We start from the raw sequence: 18501 nt of genomic DNA, 5'->3' as shown, positions 1-18501 counted from the left end.
AGGAATTTTAAAAATCATATTGAGGAGGCTTTTGTAAGAGAGGCTTGTGCTCTGGTCTCTTTATCCCAAGAAAAATAATCACCATAAATGTTTGATCAAAACAATACGTTACTAGTCTTTTACATTTAAGAAGCTGCCTATGATATTGGTAATGGCTGTAATGTTTAGCCAGACTTATCTCCATGAAAAGAGAATGAGAAATCCTTTATTGATTAGAAGCTCGATTGGTTAGAGATGATCCCAACAATGGCCCGTGATGTAAACCTGTCTCTCACCTGTACTCAAGCCTCTACTGAATTGTAGCTAAACCCTTCAGTCTGTGTTGGTTTAATATGACTGTAATTGGCAGGGGTGGCTGTGACCTAATAGGTCACATGGAACATGCAGCTATATACGGTTAAGTTATGATAAGCACAGGTGTTTCAGGGATGAAATCTTATTATAGCATCATGGTCTATGCTGACTAATACAATAGTAGTCAACAAAGGAGGATCCAAAGAAGGTTTTGGCCTTATCTCGTTTTATTCTTCCAGTTTCCATCTCCATGACTGCAGGTAACAGAAGCATACTCTCACATCGGCACTTGTCTCAGGTGTTATAGTATAACAATGTGTCCTTCCTCTCAAGATTTTGGTAGAAGGAAGGCTGATGCAACAAGCCTTGATAAGGACTTTCGGAAGCCGATTTCAGGAAAGATAATGCAGAAACCTGTGAATAAGCCAAAACATCATTCAGAATAGTTTCACCTAAATCCTCCGAGTTTTATTCCAGTCCTCTTCCTTAAGGTATAACCTGGACTCCAAAGGCTACCCCATGTTACTCTGAGCTGCTGTGATTTAATACATATTCCCCAGGGAGGGCACAGTAGAGGTCAAGGTCAGTCACCACCGACACTGCCAAGTTACCCAGTGTCAGGATGTGTGTGAACGTTTTTCAGCTTATTTCCCTACATCCGTAAGATTTGTAGGAGGTAACGGAAAAAGAAAATTGACTGATATCCAGGGATGACACAAACTAGGGAGAGATAGGAGATCGTTGCCTTCCTTTTCTGTCTCTAATGTGGAAAAAGCAGCCTGGATATTTCTGGGAACCCTAAATATTTACGAAGGCCTAGAAAATTAATCTGCGCCTGTTTTATATATATATGTGTGTGTGTGTGTGTGTGTGTGTGTGTGTATGATTTTTATGTCTGTCTATATATACATGTGTAAAGATTTCATGAGAGAATATGTATAAGATTTTCTGTATGTATGAGGGATGATCATTGTGTTTTCCAAAAATGTATTTGGTACTTTTTTAAAGACACTTGTATGAGGTTAAAGCTACATTTTCTCTTATTTCCTTAAAAAAAATCATTTGCATTTATCTGAGCAAACGGCCACTGATTTGTGACTTTAATTTTAAGGCTGTTTTCATCTCAGTATGGCCAGATTCTAAGACCTGGCCAAGTGGATGTAAGAAAAATTACTGTGAACCACTCTTGACTGGCACACTTAAAATACATGTGTGTGTGCTTCTTTTTTTCTTTTCCTGCTGGCTAGAATGCACGTACAAGGGATGGAACTGAGAGAGCGCTCATGGATACAGACCTGAAATTCACCACTAAAGAGAACAAGGCTGGGGGCGCCTGGGTGGCTCAGTCGGTTGGGCGTCCGACTTCAGCTCAGGTCATGATCTCACCGTCCGAGCGTTCCAGCCCCACGTCCGGCTCTGTGTTGACAGCTCAGAGCCTGGAGCCTGCTTCGGATTCTGTGTCTCCCTCTCTCTCTGTCCCTCCCCACTCACACTCTGTCTTTCTCTCAAAAATAAGTAAACATTAAAAAAAAAAAAAAAAGAGAGAGAGAACAAAGCTGTTCTACCATTCCTGATGGTTTAAAGATATTTTCTTTTCACAAGCTCAAAGGCCTACCTTGCAAAAACTTGGAACTATTTGGCATCTGAAACAATCCCCAGATCCCCTGCACCATCAGAATGTGGGGTGCAAAAATCAAGCAACCCCCAAAGAGGGCAAACTAATAATAATAAAGGGCTATTTAATAAAGAGAAGAAGAGAAAGCCATATCCTTGTTTGGGCTTCTCAACTCCTGCCTAAGCGAATCATAATTCTTATAGATGGGTAACATTAAGGTTATCAATGACTTGTTTTTCAAAGTGGGGATTTGTGTGATTTTTAGTCCTCCTAATCAGCTATTATTTTTGGCTCTGAGTGGAAGCGAGGGCAGATAACAAGACTTGAATTCAGTAGCTTCTTAAGTAACCAGTAAGCAGTACCAGAATTATAGGAGAAAATGGCAAATCACTCAGAAATCCTGTACTTTGAGCCAATTATAACAAATGCGTGAGACTTTGGATTTTCCACCTTGATGATTTTCCAAAGTGAATGGGTGGTGCATTCACTTTGGGGGAGGGAAGCTGAATAGGGCGTTCGGGTGGTCAGCGAACAGAGCGTGATAGGAAATTGTTTGTCTACCAGTTTTCAGTATTATCTGCATCCTCAAATAGCACAACTCGGAGGTTTAAACTACACAAACAACTGCCCAGCCTGTGGCTAAATTATGCAACAGCTTTTGCAATTCGGTGTGGCCATATGGCAAAGATCCGGCTGACAAAGGAAGGCATCAGAGCAGCAACTTCTACAGGGAAAGAGAAGCCACACAACGAAGAAGCTAAAGCTATACCTCCAGATGTGGTCCGCTGACTTCTGAGCTGTTACAGGAAAGGAGAATAAAATTACAACTTTCAGGTACTTTGGAGGTAGTCTGAGTTTCTACAGCACAATACCACGACAGTATAAGTTACCCCTTCGTGGGGTGATGTTCCTAATTATGCTTTGAATTATTCAAGCGGAGGACTTATTTTTGTATCTTTTCCATGCCACATGGTGCAGCCCACCAGTAGATGTTCTGTGTATGATACATACATGAATCAATGAACCAATAAGCTAACAAAAAAATGGAATTACTCAGAGTCAACATGGTTGAAAGTTTCTGATTGTCCTAGGCATTAATCAGTGTGCTGGAAAGTATGGTTAGCATATAAAGAGTGGTTCTCATGGGGCTCCTGGGTGTCTCGGTCGGTTAAGTGTCCAGCTTTTGATCGTGGCTTAGGTTCATGGGTTCATGGGTTCTCACGGTTCATGGGTTCCGAGCCCCAAGTTGAGCTCTGCACTGACAGTGTGGAGCCTGCTTGGGATTCTCTCTCTCCCTACCCCGCTCTCTCTCTCTCTCGAAATAAATAAGTAAACTCTTTTAAAAAATTAAAAGGGGTACCTCAGTGGCTCAGTTGGTTAAGCGACCGACTTTGGCTCAGGTCATGATCTCATGGCTGGTGAGTTTGAGCCCTGCGTCGGGCTCTGTGCTGACAGCTCAGAGCTTGGAGGTCTACTTCCGATTCTGAGCCTCTGCCTCTCTCTGCCCCCCCCCCCCCGACCGCTCACAATCTGTCTTTCTCTCTCTCTTTCTCAAAGATAATTAAACATTAAAAAAATGAAAAAAAAAAAAAAAAAAAAAAAACGAGTGGTTCTCAGAAATTCTACACCACCCGTTTTGTCTTTGTTTCTCTCAAAAATTATGCAAATAATCATAGCCCACATCACTAAATAAAACAATCAGTTGCACCCTCGTTCTCTCAAGAACTGTTACTTACCCAGTCAATTCTCTTGCCATCCACATTGTAGGTAAGCATGGACAGAGCAAGTGTAATTAAAAATTGCAGACAGTTCAGGATCAACAGTATAACCACAAGACCCTGTTAAAGAGAATAAAATTCCGTTGCATTGGATTTTCTTCCCATGGCCCTATGAAAACCCATATCCCAGAGCTTCACCTCAGGCCCATTGTGGGGAGCACCTTAGCATTATATAAAATGGTGATACCAGGTTGAATCAGAATTAAAAAATATATGTGGTGCTTTTGACAAACTGGATTTCAGAAGAAAAAAAGTCACTGTTCCTATGAATTTTAACACAACAGTGACGGCATTAAAAAAATAGCCTTGGTTAATTTCCTTTCCACAGTGATCACTTTATGTTGTTAATATTATAATATTGTTCATTCTCAGCTAGCAGAAAAGATGCAGTGTCTATAGGAGCAAGTCTTTTCAATGGATTTGGGGATTCAAGGAGAAACGGATCCAATCCCCCTCCTGAACCTGGTCTCCTAACCCAAACCAGAAGTCTCCTAGAGGTTAAAGTTTCTTTTATAGTAATTCATCTGAAAGATGGTTGAAATTGTCTACAAGGCCAAGTTGGTACTGGTTCTCATAAATGACGTCAGTCCCTTTTAGCAGATGTGTGGTAATAGGTTATTGTGATGTTTAAAAAATTTTTTTTAATGTTTATTTATTTCAGAAAGAGAGAGAGAGACAGAGAGCAAGCAGGGGAGGGGCAGACAGAGGGAGACACAGAATCCGAAGCAGGCTCCAGGCTCTGAGCTGTCAGCACACAGCCCGATGCGGGGCTTGAACCCACAAACTATGAGATCATGACCTGGGCTGAAGTTGGACACTTAACCAACTGAGCCACCCAGGTGCCCAGTAATTGTGATCTTAACCTGTGTTTTCTTAATGACTAGTGGCATCTTTCCAGGTGCCTATTTGCCGTCTGTGTATCTTTTTTTGAAGTGCCTACTCTACCTTTTTCCCATTTTTTTCAACTTTTATATGGAAATAATGATGGGAAGTTACAGGCAGTTGCTAAGAGAGCACAAGGTGGTCCCATTTTCCCTTATCCACTGTCTCCCTATGGTTATATCATATGTGTCTATGGTGCAGTATCAAACCAGGACATTAACGTCGGAATAATGTGTGTGTGATTCCGTGAGATTTCATGATGTGCATAGATTTGTGTAACCACCACCACAGTTAAGACAGTATTATTCCATCTCCACAGAGATATCCCTCATGCTGCTCTCCTATAGCCACACACACTTCCTTTCCTTCCACCATCGCTAACCCCTGTTAACCACTGATCTGTTCTCTGCCTCTATAATATCGTCATTCTGAGAATACTGTGTAGGTGGAATCATACACTTGGTGATATTTTGAGATTCGGTTTTTCACTCAGCATGATGCTCTTTAGATCCAGAGAAGCTGTTTTGTGAATCATTCACTCCTTCTATTTGCTGAGTAGTATTCTGTTGTGTGTATGTATCATAGCTGAGTCATCATTTATCTGCGGTAAGACCCTAGGTTGTTACCAGTTTTTGTGTGTGACATAAAAAGCTTCTGTGAACAACCAAGCACTGGTTTTGTGTGGAATTCAGTTTTTATTTCTCTGAGACTAATGCCCAGGAGTGAGATTGCTGGGTTGCATGTTAAGTGTATCTTTAGTGTTTTAGGAAATTGACAAACTACTTTCCTGAGGGATATTTTCCAGAGTACCATTTTACATTCTCACCAGCAATGCAGAACACATCCCGTTTCTCTGCATCCTTGACAGCATTCTGTATTGCCACTATTTTTTAAATTATGCATATTGTGTTAGGTAGGTCGTCATACCTTGTAATGCTCTTAATTTATATTTACCTAAAGGGGCGCCTGGGTGGCTCAGTCGGTTAAGCATCCGACTTCGGCTCAGGTCATGATCTCACAGTTCGTGAGTTTGAGCCCCACATCGGGCTCTGTGCTGACAGCTCAGAGCCTGGAGCCTGCTTCGATCCTGTGCCTCCCTCTCTCTCTGCCACCTCCCCCCACCAAACCCGACTTGCACTCTGTCTCTCTCTCTCTCAAAAAGAAATGAGCATTAAAAAACTAAAAAGAAAAAGACTTTCTTTCAATCATTGGTTTTGAGAAATTTCACTATGATGTGCCCTGAAACAGTTGTTTTTTGTTTTCTTTTTTTAAATTTTTTTTCAACGTTTTTTATTTATTTTTGGGACAGAGAGAGACAGAGCATGAACGGGGGAGGGGCAGAGAGAGGGAGACACAGAATCTGAAACAGGCTCCAGGCTCTGAGCCGTCAGCCCAGAGCCCGACGCGGGGCTCGAACTCACGGACCGCGAGATCGTGACCTGGCTGAAGTCGGACGCTTAACCGACTGCGCCACCCAGGCGCCCCTGTTTTTTGTTTTCTTATGCTTTATTCATCTTCTTAGATTCTGTGAGTATACAAGTATTACCAAATTTTGGGAAAGATTCACCCAATTGATTCAAATATTTTTTTTCTGTCCTACATTCGCTTTCTGTGGGGACTCCAGTTACATGTCTCTTCAATAACTTGAAGTTATTTTGTTGGTCACTGATGCTCTTTTAATATTTTCACGTGTACTTTGTGCCTCTGTTTTTTACTTTGGATGGTTTTTAGTATTATTTCCTCAAGTTCATTAGTATTTTATTTTCCTGAATGTTTAATTCTGTCATTAATCCTATCGGCCAGTTTTTCTTCTCAAACATGGTAGTTTTCTTCTCTAGAAGTTTGATGTGGGACTTTAAAACATTTATCTTCCATGTCTGCACGTAACTTGAAAGGATGGAACGCAGAATAAAGTAACTCTTAAGGTCATTGTCTGCTACTTCTAACATCTGTGTCTTTTCTGAGACTGTTTCAATTGATTCACCTTGTTATGGAACATATTATTTTGCTTCTTTGTATGTCTGGTCATTTTTTATTATGTGTGAGACATTGTAATGTTATCTTGTCAGTTACAAGATATTTTTACAGGCTGGCAGATGGAAACAGACTCTATACCTGGCCTTAGGTGAATGTTGGGTACTGTTCCCTCTAATCATTTGGGGTGATCCTTCCTCTGCCCTCAGGTATTTTTTCATGCACATGCACTGATAAGTACTGTAATTAATATTTAAAGGGACCTAGGTATAGATCTGGAATTATCTGTTTGCAGATCTCTCTTCTCAAGTGTGCTCTCCCACAAACTCGAGATGCCTTGGTTTCTCCTGACTCTCAGCTCCCTGCTCTCCTCAAATCAGAGAGTTTTCCTGGTTTTACCTGGATTCTAATTGTATACAGAATGCATATTTACTGTAGAAAATTTGTAGGAACATTAAAATATAAAGCAGACAATAGAAATCACCCCAATCACGGACCAAGAAGTAAATAACGTTGGTACATTTGTTTGCAATTTTTCGCGAAGGTATCAAATTGGCATAAAGGAATTTTGGGTTCCCTGCCCTTGTTCGTATTGAATGCAAATATTTTGTCTCTTGTTAAAACGACATCGGACTTACCTAGAAATTATGGATCCATTCAAATGAAGGAACCTTTTTTAGACTTGTGCCTATAATCTCTTATCTCCTGATCCTGGGCCTCATACGTAGGCAGGCTTTTCAGCATTCAGAAGAAAAATACTTACAGTTACAACTGATGTGACACCAAGACATAAATCTTCCATGTCACAGTTCATGAAGGTGATTTTTACTAAGTTGTGTGAAAGAATGAGAATTCCGATACTCGAAACAACTGTGCTGAGAGTGTTAGCTCTCAGATTTCCTCTCAGCTGCAATACAGAAAAAGTCCATTCACCGAAAACATTCAGGACCCTTAACTTCTGATTTCTTACAGGCCTCCATAAACCTTTCCCAGGAGAGATATTCACAAATAATCCTTAATACCTCTTCTGGGTACTAATTAACTGTGTCGCAGTTAAATTAAATGGAAACCCACAATTGAGCAAAGGAAAGCTGAAGGCAGCTGACAGCGGAATAAAATATGCCACAGGAAAAAGCATCAGTTGTGAGCCTTTATTCTTTCCCTTCCCTGATATGGATGAGCCCAAATAAATGTCTACCCTGTTCAAGCCTCAAGGGATTCATTTCTCTATATCAACATTACTCACGGCCATAAAGTCTATGTCAAATTTTACTCATGGAGATTTGTATTCTGAAAACCCAAGGGAATAGATCTTATCTAAACCTGAGGAGGCTTCTGATTGTATCCAGACCCAGAGTGATCAGATGAATTCGTGGAAAGAAAAGACATTTGTACTTGTCCTCAAAATGGACTGAAAAACAAGGAACTTCTGGCTTATTGGGCCTTCTATAGGATATCAGAGTGTTGCAAGGCCACACACTATCTATAAATGAAATATGAATTAACTGATACATTACCAGAGCTTCGGTTTGCTTCTTTGCAGACACAACTGTCATAGATCCAGAAACGATAAACTGCTCATGAGAGAGAAACGAGCTTATTAGCACTTCTTCCTGTACATTAACTGGCCATGTCTAAAGGGTCAATTACCCTTAGTGTGTATTTTCTTTTCCTATGAAAATCCCTTCAAAACTTTGAGTAGGGCAGATTATTGAACTGCATACAGCGCGTGACTAAATTTTCATGGCTGCCTTCGCCTCCTTATGAAAATAATTGACAATCCTTATCTAAAGGTGAAAATCCTTGTCTAAAGCAGAGGGGATGAAATCAAAGGAATCCAGTGAATGTTTCCATGGAAGGTAGAGAAAAATTTAAAAAGAGAGCTAAATTTATCTTGAGTTTCAGAGAAGGGACTAAGTGCACTCATATCCCATGATTCTCATCTCAGTAGCTTTGGCCAGGAAAAAAGACAAGTTCAAAGGAATAGTTGTTCACTACATGACCATCATCTTCAACACTTCAATATTCTATGCATATTTGAAGAGAACTCTGTGGGTGAACCAGAAATTATCTAATAACCCAACCCAATACAGTCTCCTAAAGGAAACAAGTAGGATTTTACTGTATGGCTGTATGCTACCTAGAATTTAATGAATAATCACCAACACATAGACCTTAAGGCTCCTATGACAATAGAAAGTCTACAATGGCTGAGATTAAATATTGAACCTTAGATCGGCAAGTTTGAAAACTCTGCAACCTTTGCAGGCGGCCAGCGCACAATTTGATGGATGACTGAATGAAGAGTTAATTGACTATCAGTTATTTTAGGTATAAGTCAGATGTACTCACAGGTAAAGCTGCCCATATCGGGAAGCCTATCTGAAATGAGAAGAAACTGGCGTTGGGTGTTGCGTAATGGAGAACTGAAATTCCAATTATCCCATAGATGATGAATTTCACACTAATCATAATCTGAGCCACCTGGATAAAAGACAGAATAGAATAAAATACAGACGTCGGTGAACATTCCAAGAGAGAAGATTTCTGTCTTCAAACACAGAGGCCACCCGTGGATTGGACCGTCACTCGTCACTAAGAAGAGCTCCTAAGTAGAGCTGGGTACCGTGGTATCTGCTCCCTGGCAACAGCTAAAATCACATCACTGTGACAGCTTGCCTGTCTCTTGCCTGGAGTTACCCCTACAGGCATACACCCTGGTGTCCTTCAAGGCCTCCTCCATGGGATTCCCAGCACTCTACTATCTCCCAAGCTACCCAACCCCTCCCACCCCCCCCCCCAAGATTAAACAAAAACCTTCTAGTTTCTCTTCACTAAAACTTGCACCTGGCTGAGGCTCACCTACCCCCAGGAGTTTGAGATGTTTCTTCAGGAATCTCTGCAGCTTGTTTGGTGTGTGTCCTGAGGTGTCAGGTGTTACAGCCTTCCCTAACCGGACACCGTGGTTTTGATTTGAGGAAACATCCACAGCTATCCCACTGGAAGCCACAATTTCTCTCATTCTGTGAAGAAACCAGCCGTTAACAGCATTAGATTCACTATTCACTGCTCACTAGGCACAGTACTCTGTGCTCTTCTGTGAGAAGTATTAGTAGGGAAGTAGACACTCGTGTTTCTGTTTCTGTAGACTTTACAGCTCTTAAAGGACTCTTAGGCCAAGTCATGTTTGTCTACGATTGTAGATCCCAATACCGTGCCCACAGCAGGCCCTTCGTAGCAAAAGTAGGAAAAAGAAAGGAAAAAGAAAATGATGGAGGCTTACAAAAGTCACTTATCAGGTGTCTGGGAAATTTTCTAGGTTATAGAAATATGTCACTCTGTGTCTGGGTTTCAACACGAGTTCTATGTGGATTAGGTGGCAAGATGGCCCAGGAAGAACTGCTCCATGTTGTAGCATGGGCATTGCTTCCTTCTTCTTTTTTTTTTTTTTTTTATGACCATAGAGTATCCCATTGTAAGAATATATTAATTTTGTCTATCTGTCCATCAGTTGATGGGCATTTTGGTTGCTTCCACTTTTGGGCTATTATGAAAAATCCTGCTGTAAACAACGATGTGAAAGTTTTGTGTGTACTTATGTTTTTAATTCTCTCGGGTGTAGACGTGGCGTAGAATGGCTGTGTCATCGGATAATTCTGTGTTTCACTATTTGAGGAACTGTCAAACTGTTTTCTGGGGTGGATCCACCATTTTCCATTCCTACCAGTAGTGTGTGACAGTCCCAGTTTCTCCACATCCTTGCCGACACTGGTTATTGACTGACCTTTTGGTTATAACCATTCTAGTGAATATGAACTGGGACCACATTGTGGCTTTGATTTGCATTTCCCTATAACTAATGATTTTGAGCATCTTTTCGTGTGTTAATGGCATTTGCATATCTTCTTTGGAGAAATGTCTATTCCAATCCTTTGTACATTTAAAAATTGTGTCATTTGTCTTAGTATTGAGTTAAAAGAGTTCCTTATTTTTTTTCCATACAAGTCCCTTATCTCACATATGATTTGCAAATACTTTTTTTCTCATTCTGTGGGTGACTTTTCACTCTCTTGATGGTCTCCTCTGAAGACCAGCATTACTTGTGATGAAGTCCACTTGATCTGTTTCTCTTCTGTGTCTCATGTATTTTCAGTCTCATCTCTAAGAATCCATTGTTAAACCCAAGGTCATGAAGATCGAGACCTTCTAGAGAAAAAAATCTCTTAGATTTTTTTCTAAGAGTCTTTTCTAAGAGTCTAATTTTAGCTTCTAAATTTAGATTTTAATCCATTTTGGGTTAATTTGTGTTTACGGTATAAGCTAAGGGTCCGACTTCATCATTTCGTACATGGATATCCAACAACATTATTTGTCGGAAAGACCTTCTTCCCATATTGAATGGTTTGGGAACTCTTGTCACAGACCAGTTGAGTATAAACAGACAGATGAACTTATTTCCTGACTCTCAATTTTATTCTATTGATCTGTGTATCTATCCTTATGCTGGTACCACCCTGTCCTGATTATTATTGCTTTGTATTGTTGCTCTGAAACTGAAAGTGTGAGTCATCCACTTTGTTCTTTTACAAAAACATCTTGCTATTCTGGGTCCCTTGCAATTCCATATGAATTTTAGAATCAGTGTATCAAGTTTTTACAAAGTAGCCGGCTGGGATTGTAAGAGAGAGAATACTGAATCTCTCTAGGTCACTTGGTGCCTATTGCCTTTGTAAGAGCATTAAATATTCTAATCCATGAACACTGGATTTCTTTTCATTTAGCTACACCTTATTAATTTGAATAATGTTTCTGTAGCATTGAATTTTATGCTTCTTGTACGAAACGCATTCCTAAGTATTTTATTCTTTTGGATGTTTGTAAATAGTGTTGTCTTACTAATTTCATTTTCAGCTTGTTCATTGCAAGTGTATAGAATTACAGGGATGTTTGTATATTGATTTTGTACCCTGTACCTTCCTGAACTAGTTTATTAGTTCTAATAGATTTTGAGTGGAGTCCTTCGGACTTCCTACCTACACAACGATGTTATGTGCCAATAGAGACAGTTTCGCTTCTTCCTTTCTCATTTGAATGCTTCTTATTTTATTTCATTTTCTAATTGCCTAGCTAGAACGTCCAGCATAATGTTGACAACAGGAGTGGTGGCAACAGGAAACCTCATCTTATCCCTACTCTTGGCAAGAAAGCTTCCAATCTTTCGCTGTTAAGTATTGTGTTAGCTGCGGGATTCTTAACCCAGTAAAGGGTTAAGAAAGCTCCCTTTTATTCCTAGTTGTTGAGTGTTTTTATAACGAAAGGGTATGAGATCTTGTCAAATGCTTTTTCTGCATCTGTTGAGATAATCATGTGAAGTTTTTCTTTTTGATGGTGCACTTTTCTAGGTGACGGTGCAGTACATTAATTGATTTTCAGACTTTAAATCTACCTCACATTCCTGGGATACATCCCATGTAGTCATGGTATATCATTCTTTTACAAAAAAAATTTTTTTAACGTTTATTTATTTCTGAGAGACAGAGAGAGTGCAAGCAGGGAAGGGGGCAGAGAGAGAGGGAGACACAGAATCTGAAGCAGGCTCCAGGCTCTGAGCCGTCAGCACAGAGCCCCCCACATGGGGCTGAAGTCATGAAATCATGACCTGAGCCGAAGTCAAATGCTCAACTGACTGAACCACCCAGGCGACCTTATCATTCTTTTATATATTTCAGGATTCAGTTTGCTAGTGATTTGTTGAGGATTTTTGCATCTAGATACCTAAGAGATATTAGTCTGTAGCTTTCCTTTATGGTAATATAGTTTCTTGTCTGGCTATCAGGGGAAGACGGGGCATATAGAATGAATTTGTAGGTGTTCCCTCCTCTTCTACTTTTTTGGAAGAGTTTATGAAAATTTGGTAGTAACTTTTCTTTAAATGCTTGGTAGAATTCACCCATGAGGCCATCTGGGCCTGGGATTTTTCTCTGTGGGCAATCACTTTTATTAAGAAGCCAATCAGTGTCTTTACTCTTTAGGGGCACTCAGATTGCTTTTTCTGGAGTCTTTTCAGTAGTTTGTGTCTTTTAGAAATTCATCCATTTAAGCTAAGAAATCTAATTCATTTACATATAGTTGCTTATAGTATACGGTTATAATCCTTATTTCTGTAGGATCGGTAGCAATGTTCCCTCTTTCCTTTCTAATTTTTAAGACTTCTATCTGTTTTTCTCGTTCAATGTGGCTAAAGATATGTCAATTTTGCTGGTCTTTTCAAAGAGCCAGCTTTTAGTTTCATTGCTTTTTTTGTATTTATTTTTGTTCTGTATTTCATTAATTTCTGCTCTGATATTTCTGCTTGCTTCAAAACAAATTTTTTTAATGTTTATTTTATTTTTGAGAGAAAGAGCATGAGCAGGGGAGGGGCAGAGAGAGAGGGACACACAGAATCCAAAGCAGGCTCCAGGCTCTGAGCTGTCAGCACAGAGCCTGACACGGGGCTTGAACCCACAAACCATGAGATGATGACCTGAGCTGAAGTCAGACACTTAACTGACTGAGCCACCTGGGTGTCCCCTGCTTGCTTTAAGTGTAGTATTATTATTTTTTAATCTCCAGTGTCTTAAGGTGAAGTATTAGGCTATTGATTTTGAGATAGTTCCTCTTTTAAAAAAAAATTTTTTTTAATGTTTATGTATTCTTGAGAGAGAGAGAGAGAGAGAGCATGAGCAGGGAGGGGCAGAGAGAGAGAGAGAGAGAGAGAGACAGAATCCAAAGCAGGCTCCAGGCTCTGAGCTGTCAGCACAGAGCCCGATGTAAGGCTTGAACTCACAAACCCCGAGATGACGACCTGAGCCCAAGTCACACGCTGAAGCCACGGAGCCACCCAGGCACCCCAAGATTGTTCCTCTTTTTTAAATAGGTATTTTCAGGTACCAATTTCCCTCTGAACACTGCTTTAGCTGCATTTTGTAAGTATATGTCATTTATCATGAATGCATTTCCTAATCTCCATTTTGCTTTCTCCCTGACCCCCTGCTTTTTAGGAGTGTGCTACTTAGTGTGTGTGTGTGTGTGTGTGTGTGTGTGTGTGTGTGAGTTTCTCGAATTCCTTTCTATTACTAACCATTAACTTCATTCCTGTGTGGTCAGAAAACATACTCTGTATTATTTCTATCCTTGTAAATATATTGAGGTTTGCTTTATGGCCTAGTTGATAGTCTATTATGGAGACTAATCTATGTTCACTAGAGAAGAAAGCCTTTCTGTTGTTGGATGGAATGTTCTCCATAAGTCTATCAGGTCTGGTTGGTGTATAGCTTGTTCAAGCCTCCTATATCAGTGTTGACCTTGTGCCTAACTGTTCGATCCATTATTGGATTGAGGCATTGAGTCTCTAACAGTGATTGTTGAGTTATCTATTTCTCCCTCAACGTCTGGTTTTGCTACCGATAACACCATAACTTGGTGTTCCGTTGTTAGCTGCGTATGTGTTTGTAATTGTGTCTTCCTGGTGAAACTGACCCCTTTAGCCTTATAAAAAGCCTCTCTTTATCTATGCTAATGTGTTTCTGCTTCTTTGCATGTCTTGTAATTTTTTGCTAGAGAATGGACATTGTAGGTAATATAGTGTAGCATTTCTGGGAATTGTACCCCTCCTCGGCTTGCTATTTTTATTTCTTTGTTTACGTTTATATTCCCTGGCAGGACTATTTTAGTGAGCTTATTTCTCCCCACGCAGTATGAAGCCTCTGATGTTTCTCTCCAGGGAACAGAGCCATGGGTGTGCCCGCAGTCACCCTGGGATGACCTTGGTTTTCTCAGAGCTTGCTTTGAATGTTTCTTTCCCTGCCCTCAAGCAGTGATTAATCTCCACTAATTGCAGGCTGACTGCTCTACTCTTTTCAACAGTGCCCTTTCAGGGCATTTCGAATGACTCCACAAAGGTATGCAATCAAAATCAAGCTCCCTTAAAATCTTTTTAATGTTTATTTATTTTTGACAGAGAGAGAGAGAGAGAGAGAGAGAGAGAGAGCATGAGTGGGGGAGAGGCAGACACAGAATCCAAAGCAGGCTCCAGGCTCCGAGCTGTCAGCACAGAGCCCGATGCGGGACTCGAACTCACAAACTGTGAGATCATGACCTGAGTCAAAGTTGGATGTTTAACTGACTGAGCCACCCAGGTGACCACCCCCCACCCCCGCCACACACACACATCAAGCTCTTTAAAGAGGTAGTTCTAGATGCTCTACATCACTCATCATCAGGGAAATACAAATCAAAACCACAATGAGATACCACCTCACACCTGTCAGAATGCCTAAATTAACAACTCAGGAAACTACAGGTATTGGCCAGGATGCGGAGAGAGGGGAACGTTTTCGCACTGTTGGTGGGAATGCAAACTGGTGCAGCCACTCTGGAAAACAGTATGGAGGTTTCTCAGAAAAATGAAAATAGAACTACCCTATGACCCAAAGGATACAAAAATGCTGATTTGAGGGGGGCATATGCACCCCAATGTTTATAAGCAGCACTATCAACAATATTATGGAAGTGTTATGTCATGGAAAGAACCCAAATGTCTATTGACTGACAAATGGGTAAAGAAGATGTGGTATATATATATAAGGGAATATTACTCATTGATCAAAGACAATGAAATCTTGCCATTTGCAACAACGTGGATAGAACGAGTGTATTATGCTAAGCCAAATCAGTCAGATAGAGATAAATACCATAGGATTTCACTTATATGTGGAATTTAAGAAATGAAACAGATGAACATAGGAAAAGGGAAGGAAAAACAAAAACAGAGAGGGAGGCAAACCTTAAGAGGCTCTTAAAGACAGAGAACAAACTGAGGGTTGCTGGGGGGGGGAGGTGGGTGAGGGGATGGGCTAAATGGGTGATGGGCATTAAGGAAGGTACTTGTCCGGATGGACATTGGGTGTTATAGGTAAGTGATGAATCACTAAATTCTACTCCTGAAACCATTATTACACTATGGGTTAACTAAATTAAAAATAAAAAAAGAAAGAAAAGAGTTCCAAGTCAGTATTTGAAACTTGTTCCGGCCCCAGGCAGGCCTTATTCCATTTTCCCCTGTGAAGCTTGCCAGTGTATGATTTAGCATATATCTCCAGTTAATCTACTGATGTGTTTTCAATTGCCTTTCATTACCATCTACACTGTTTTTGAGAGAACCTTCAGGCTTCACCTTCACACTCTGTTTCAAATGAAGTTGCTTCCTCTACTAGGTATTTACCCAAGGCATACAGGGGTGCTGTTTAGAAGGGGCACATGCACCCCCATGTTTATAGCAGCACTGTCGACAATAGCGAAAGTATGGAAAGAGCCCAAATGTCCATCGACGGATGAATGGATAAAGATGTGGGATATCTATACAATGGAGTATTACTCGGCAATCAAAAAGAATGAAATCTTGCCGTTTGCAACTACGTGGATGGAACTAGAGGGTATGATGCTAACAGAAATTAGTCAGAGAAAGACAAAGATCATCTGACTTCACTCATATGAGGAATTTAAGAGACAAAACAGATGAACATGAGGGAAGGGAAGCAAAAAGAATATGAAAACAGGGAGGGGGACAAAACACAAGAGACTCTTAAATATAGAGAGCAAACAGAGGATTACTGGAGGGGTGGTGGGAGGGGGAGGGGCTAAATGGGTCAGGGGCACTAAGGAATCTACTTCTGAAATCATCGTTGCACCACATGCTAAGTTGGATGTAAGTTAAACAATAAATTAATTAAAAAAAGAAAAATGATGGGGCGCCTGGGTGGCGCAGTCGGTTAAGCGTCCGACTTCAGCCAGGTCACGATCTCGTGGTCTGTGAGTTCGAGCCCCGCGTCAGGCTCTGGGCTGATGGCTCAGAGCCTGGAGCCTGTTTCCGATTCTGTGTCTCCCTCTCTCTCTGCCCCTCCCCCGTTCATGCTCTGTCTCTCTCTGTCCCAAAAATAAATAAACGTTGAAAAAAAAAAAAAATTTAAAAAAAAAAAAAAAAAAGAAAAATGAAAATAGAAAAAAAACGAAGTTGCTTCCTTTGGGGAGTGATTTGGAGACCTCTGTTCCATGGTCTACTACTCCCTACCCCCAGGCAAAAACAAACAAAAGTAAATCATAGCTCTAGTGCTGGGGTGTAGGAATAATGACATACTTCTCTATGAATGACACCACTACTTTAGGAGCCCCGTACTCAGTGGGGTAGGGTAAAAGACCCAGGTCCCCTCAGCTTGCCTCTCACAGTATGGAACCCAACTCATGCGTTGGAGTGGGGCAGTCAGGACCCAGTATTCTCAGCCATTGCTGTGCCCAAGGAAGAGCCTTCATCCTCAAGCAGGGGGTCGAGAAGAAAAGAAGGAGCCTCACGTCTCAGGCACACTCACCTGGAGCTTAGCCTCACAACAGGTAGTGGGGGGCAGGCTGCCAAATGTCAAGGTCCTGCCCCCGGTCGGGAAGATGGCCGTCTGAGTGGGAGCTGGGAGGGGTCACAGAGGGAGCGAGTCTAGATTCAACTACCACAGATTCTTGCTTTCTGTCCCTGTGTTTTCGTTGATTTGTCTTCAGTAAATAGTATTCACTTGCTCTCTGACCATTTGTAGACACATTAAATGCTTCTTAAGAATTCTTACCAGTTTGCCTGAGGAGAGCTCTGTAAACCTCCTCACACTTCCTGCTGGAAGGAGAACCCCTAAACCACTTTTTAAGTACGATTTTACCTCGTTTATGTGTTTTATTGGTCTTGTGTTTATACCGTGGCAATGTTTGTGAAACACTACCAACGCGCCACCCAGCGTCCCTATCTTGTCCATTCCGTACCCCACAGTAATTAAACTAATATTAAAGGATTCAGAGGCTAGTTTTGCCCCCTCTTTCCCCCTGCGTGGGAAAGGATGCTCACATGATCCAAACACGAATTCTCCTCGATTTGAGGTCCAAAAATATGTTACTGGAGGCATCCCACCGTCTTCTGTACACAATTGTGCAAAGCCTATTTCCTACTCGATGAAAGAAAAACTTTCCCCTAATCACCTTTATTACAAACAACACTCCTGCATGGGTCCCCTGGGAAACACAACCAGAGGAAAGCTTATTTACCACAAAGGCAATTCCCTCAGGAAAGCATAAGTGAGGATACAGGGAAGGGAGGCAGGACAGTAGGGAGACGAAATACCACGTAGCCCCTCTCAGAGCTGCCATTTTCCCAGGGAAGCAGACGCCTTGCACCAGAGCCCCACCCCTGCCCGGGCTCTGTTTGTCTCCAGAGTCAGGGTCCTGCCTCCACATCCCGGAATTTACCCAAGAAGCCCCTCAGGTGCCCTTCAGAATCGTGAAGAAGAGTGAAGAGCGGTGCATACCTGGTGTGTTCCAGAACACAGAGGTGGGGGCCTGGCGTCTCCTGAGGTGTTGGCTTCTCTTCCGTGTCTGGCAGAGACTGAGTCATCACGTGGGGGCTCAGATCTCCACTCTGATCTCTGTGAGGCTCCTCGTTGGCTGTGCTCCCACATCCAGTACTCTCCAGATAAGTGGCTGTGATGTGCTGATACTTCTCAAAGTTCACTGCTCAGAATTTGGAGCCTTCTAGCCTGTTCCTTTACTTGCCACCCCTCAGATTCCACGTTCTTCCAGTCTGCTGACTAAAAACTCTATTCATTGCCCCATCATCAATAAGTTAAAATGAGTCCTTCATCGGCAGCCTCAGCCTCAAGTCCATGCCTCATCTGGAGCATCTCCTCAGACACACCTTTGAAGGAGCATTGCCAGTAGTTGTCAGGCTGGTACCACGTCTCCTTTCTCTTGTTCAGAAGGAACTGACAGAAATAAATGTGGGCAGATGGGATTTTAGAAACTTGGTGAAACAGGTTTTGTGCTGAGAACTTTAGGAACATCATCTCCTCAAATCCCTCCAGGAAGACACTGAAGGGCAGTTGACCCTTCAAC

General features: G+C 41.5%; 1 protein-coding gene across 1 annotated transcript; it reads right to left on the bottom strand.

Moving 5' to 3' along the window:
- Window positions 1-503: 503 nt before the first annotated feature.
- LOC112851855 (high affinity immunoglobulin epsilon receptor subunit beta-like) lies at window positions 504-18004 on the bottom strand. Its single transcript, XM_086679323.1, has 7 exons — window positions 17919-18004; window positions 9410-9566; window positions 8896-9027; window positions 8061-8117; window positions 7307-7450; window positions 3646-3747; window positions 504-708 (listed from the first exon to the last, which is right to left on the bottom strand). Exons 1-7 carry the CDS (start codon window positions 18002-18004, stop codon window positions 589-591), a joined length of 798 nt encoding a protein of 265 aa, XP_086535449.1. The 3' UTR covers window positions 504-588.
- Window positions 18005-18501: the final 497 nt, after the last annotated feature.

The sequence above is a fragment of the Puma concolor genome, chromosome D1, assembly GCF_028749965.1.
Source record: "Puma concolor isolate L17-30 chromosome D1, mPumCon1.1.hap2, whole genome shotgun sequence".
NCBI classification, from domain to species: domain Eukaryota; kingdom Metazoa; phylum Chordata; class Mammalia; order Carnivora; family Felidae; genus Puma; species Puma concolor.
The sequence above is the reverse complement of the archived record's forward strand: the minus strand, read 5'-3'. Positions and strand labels throughout refer to the sequence as shown.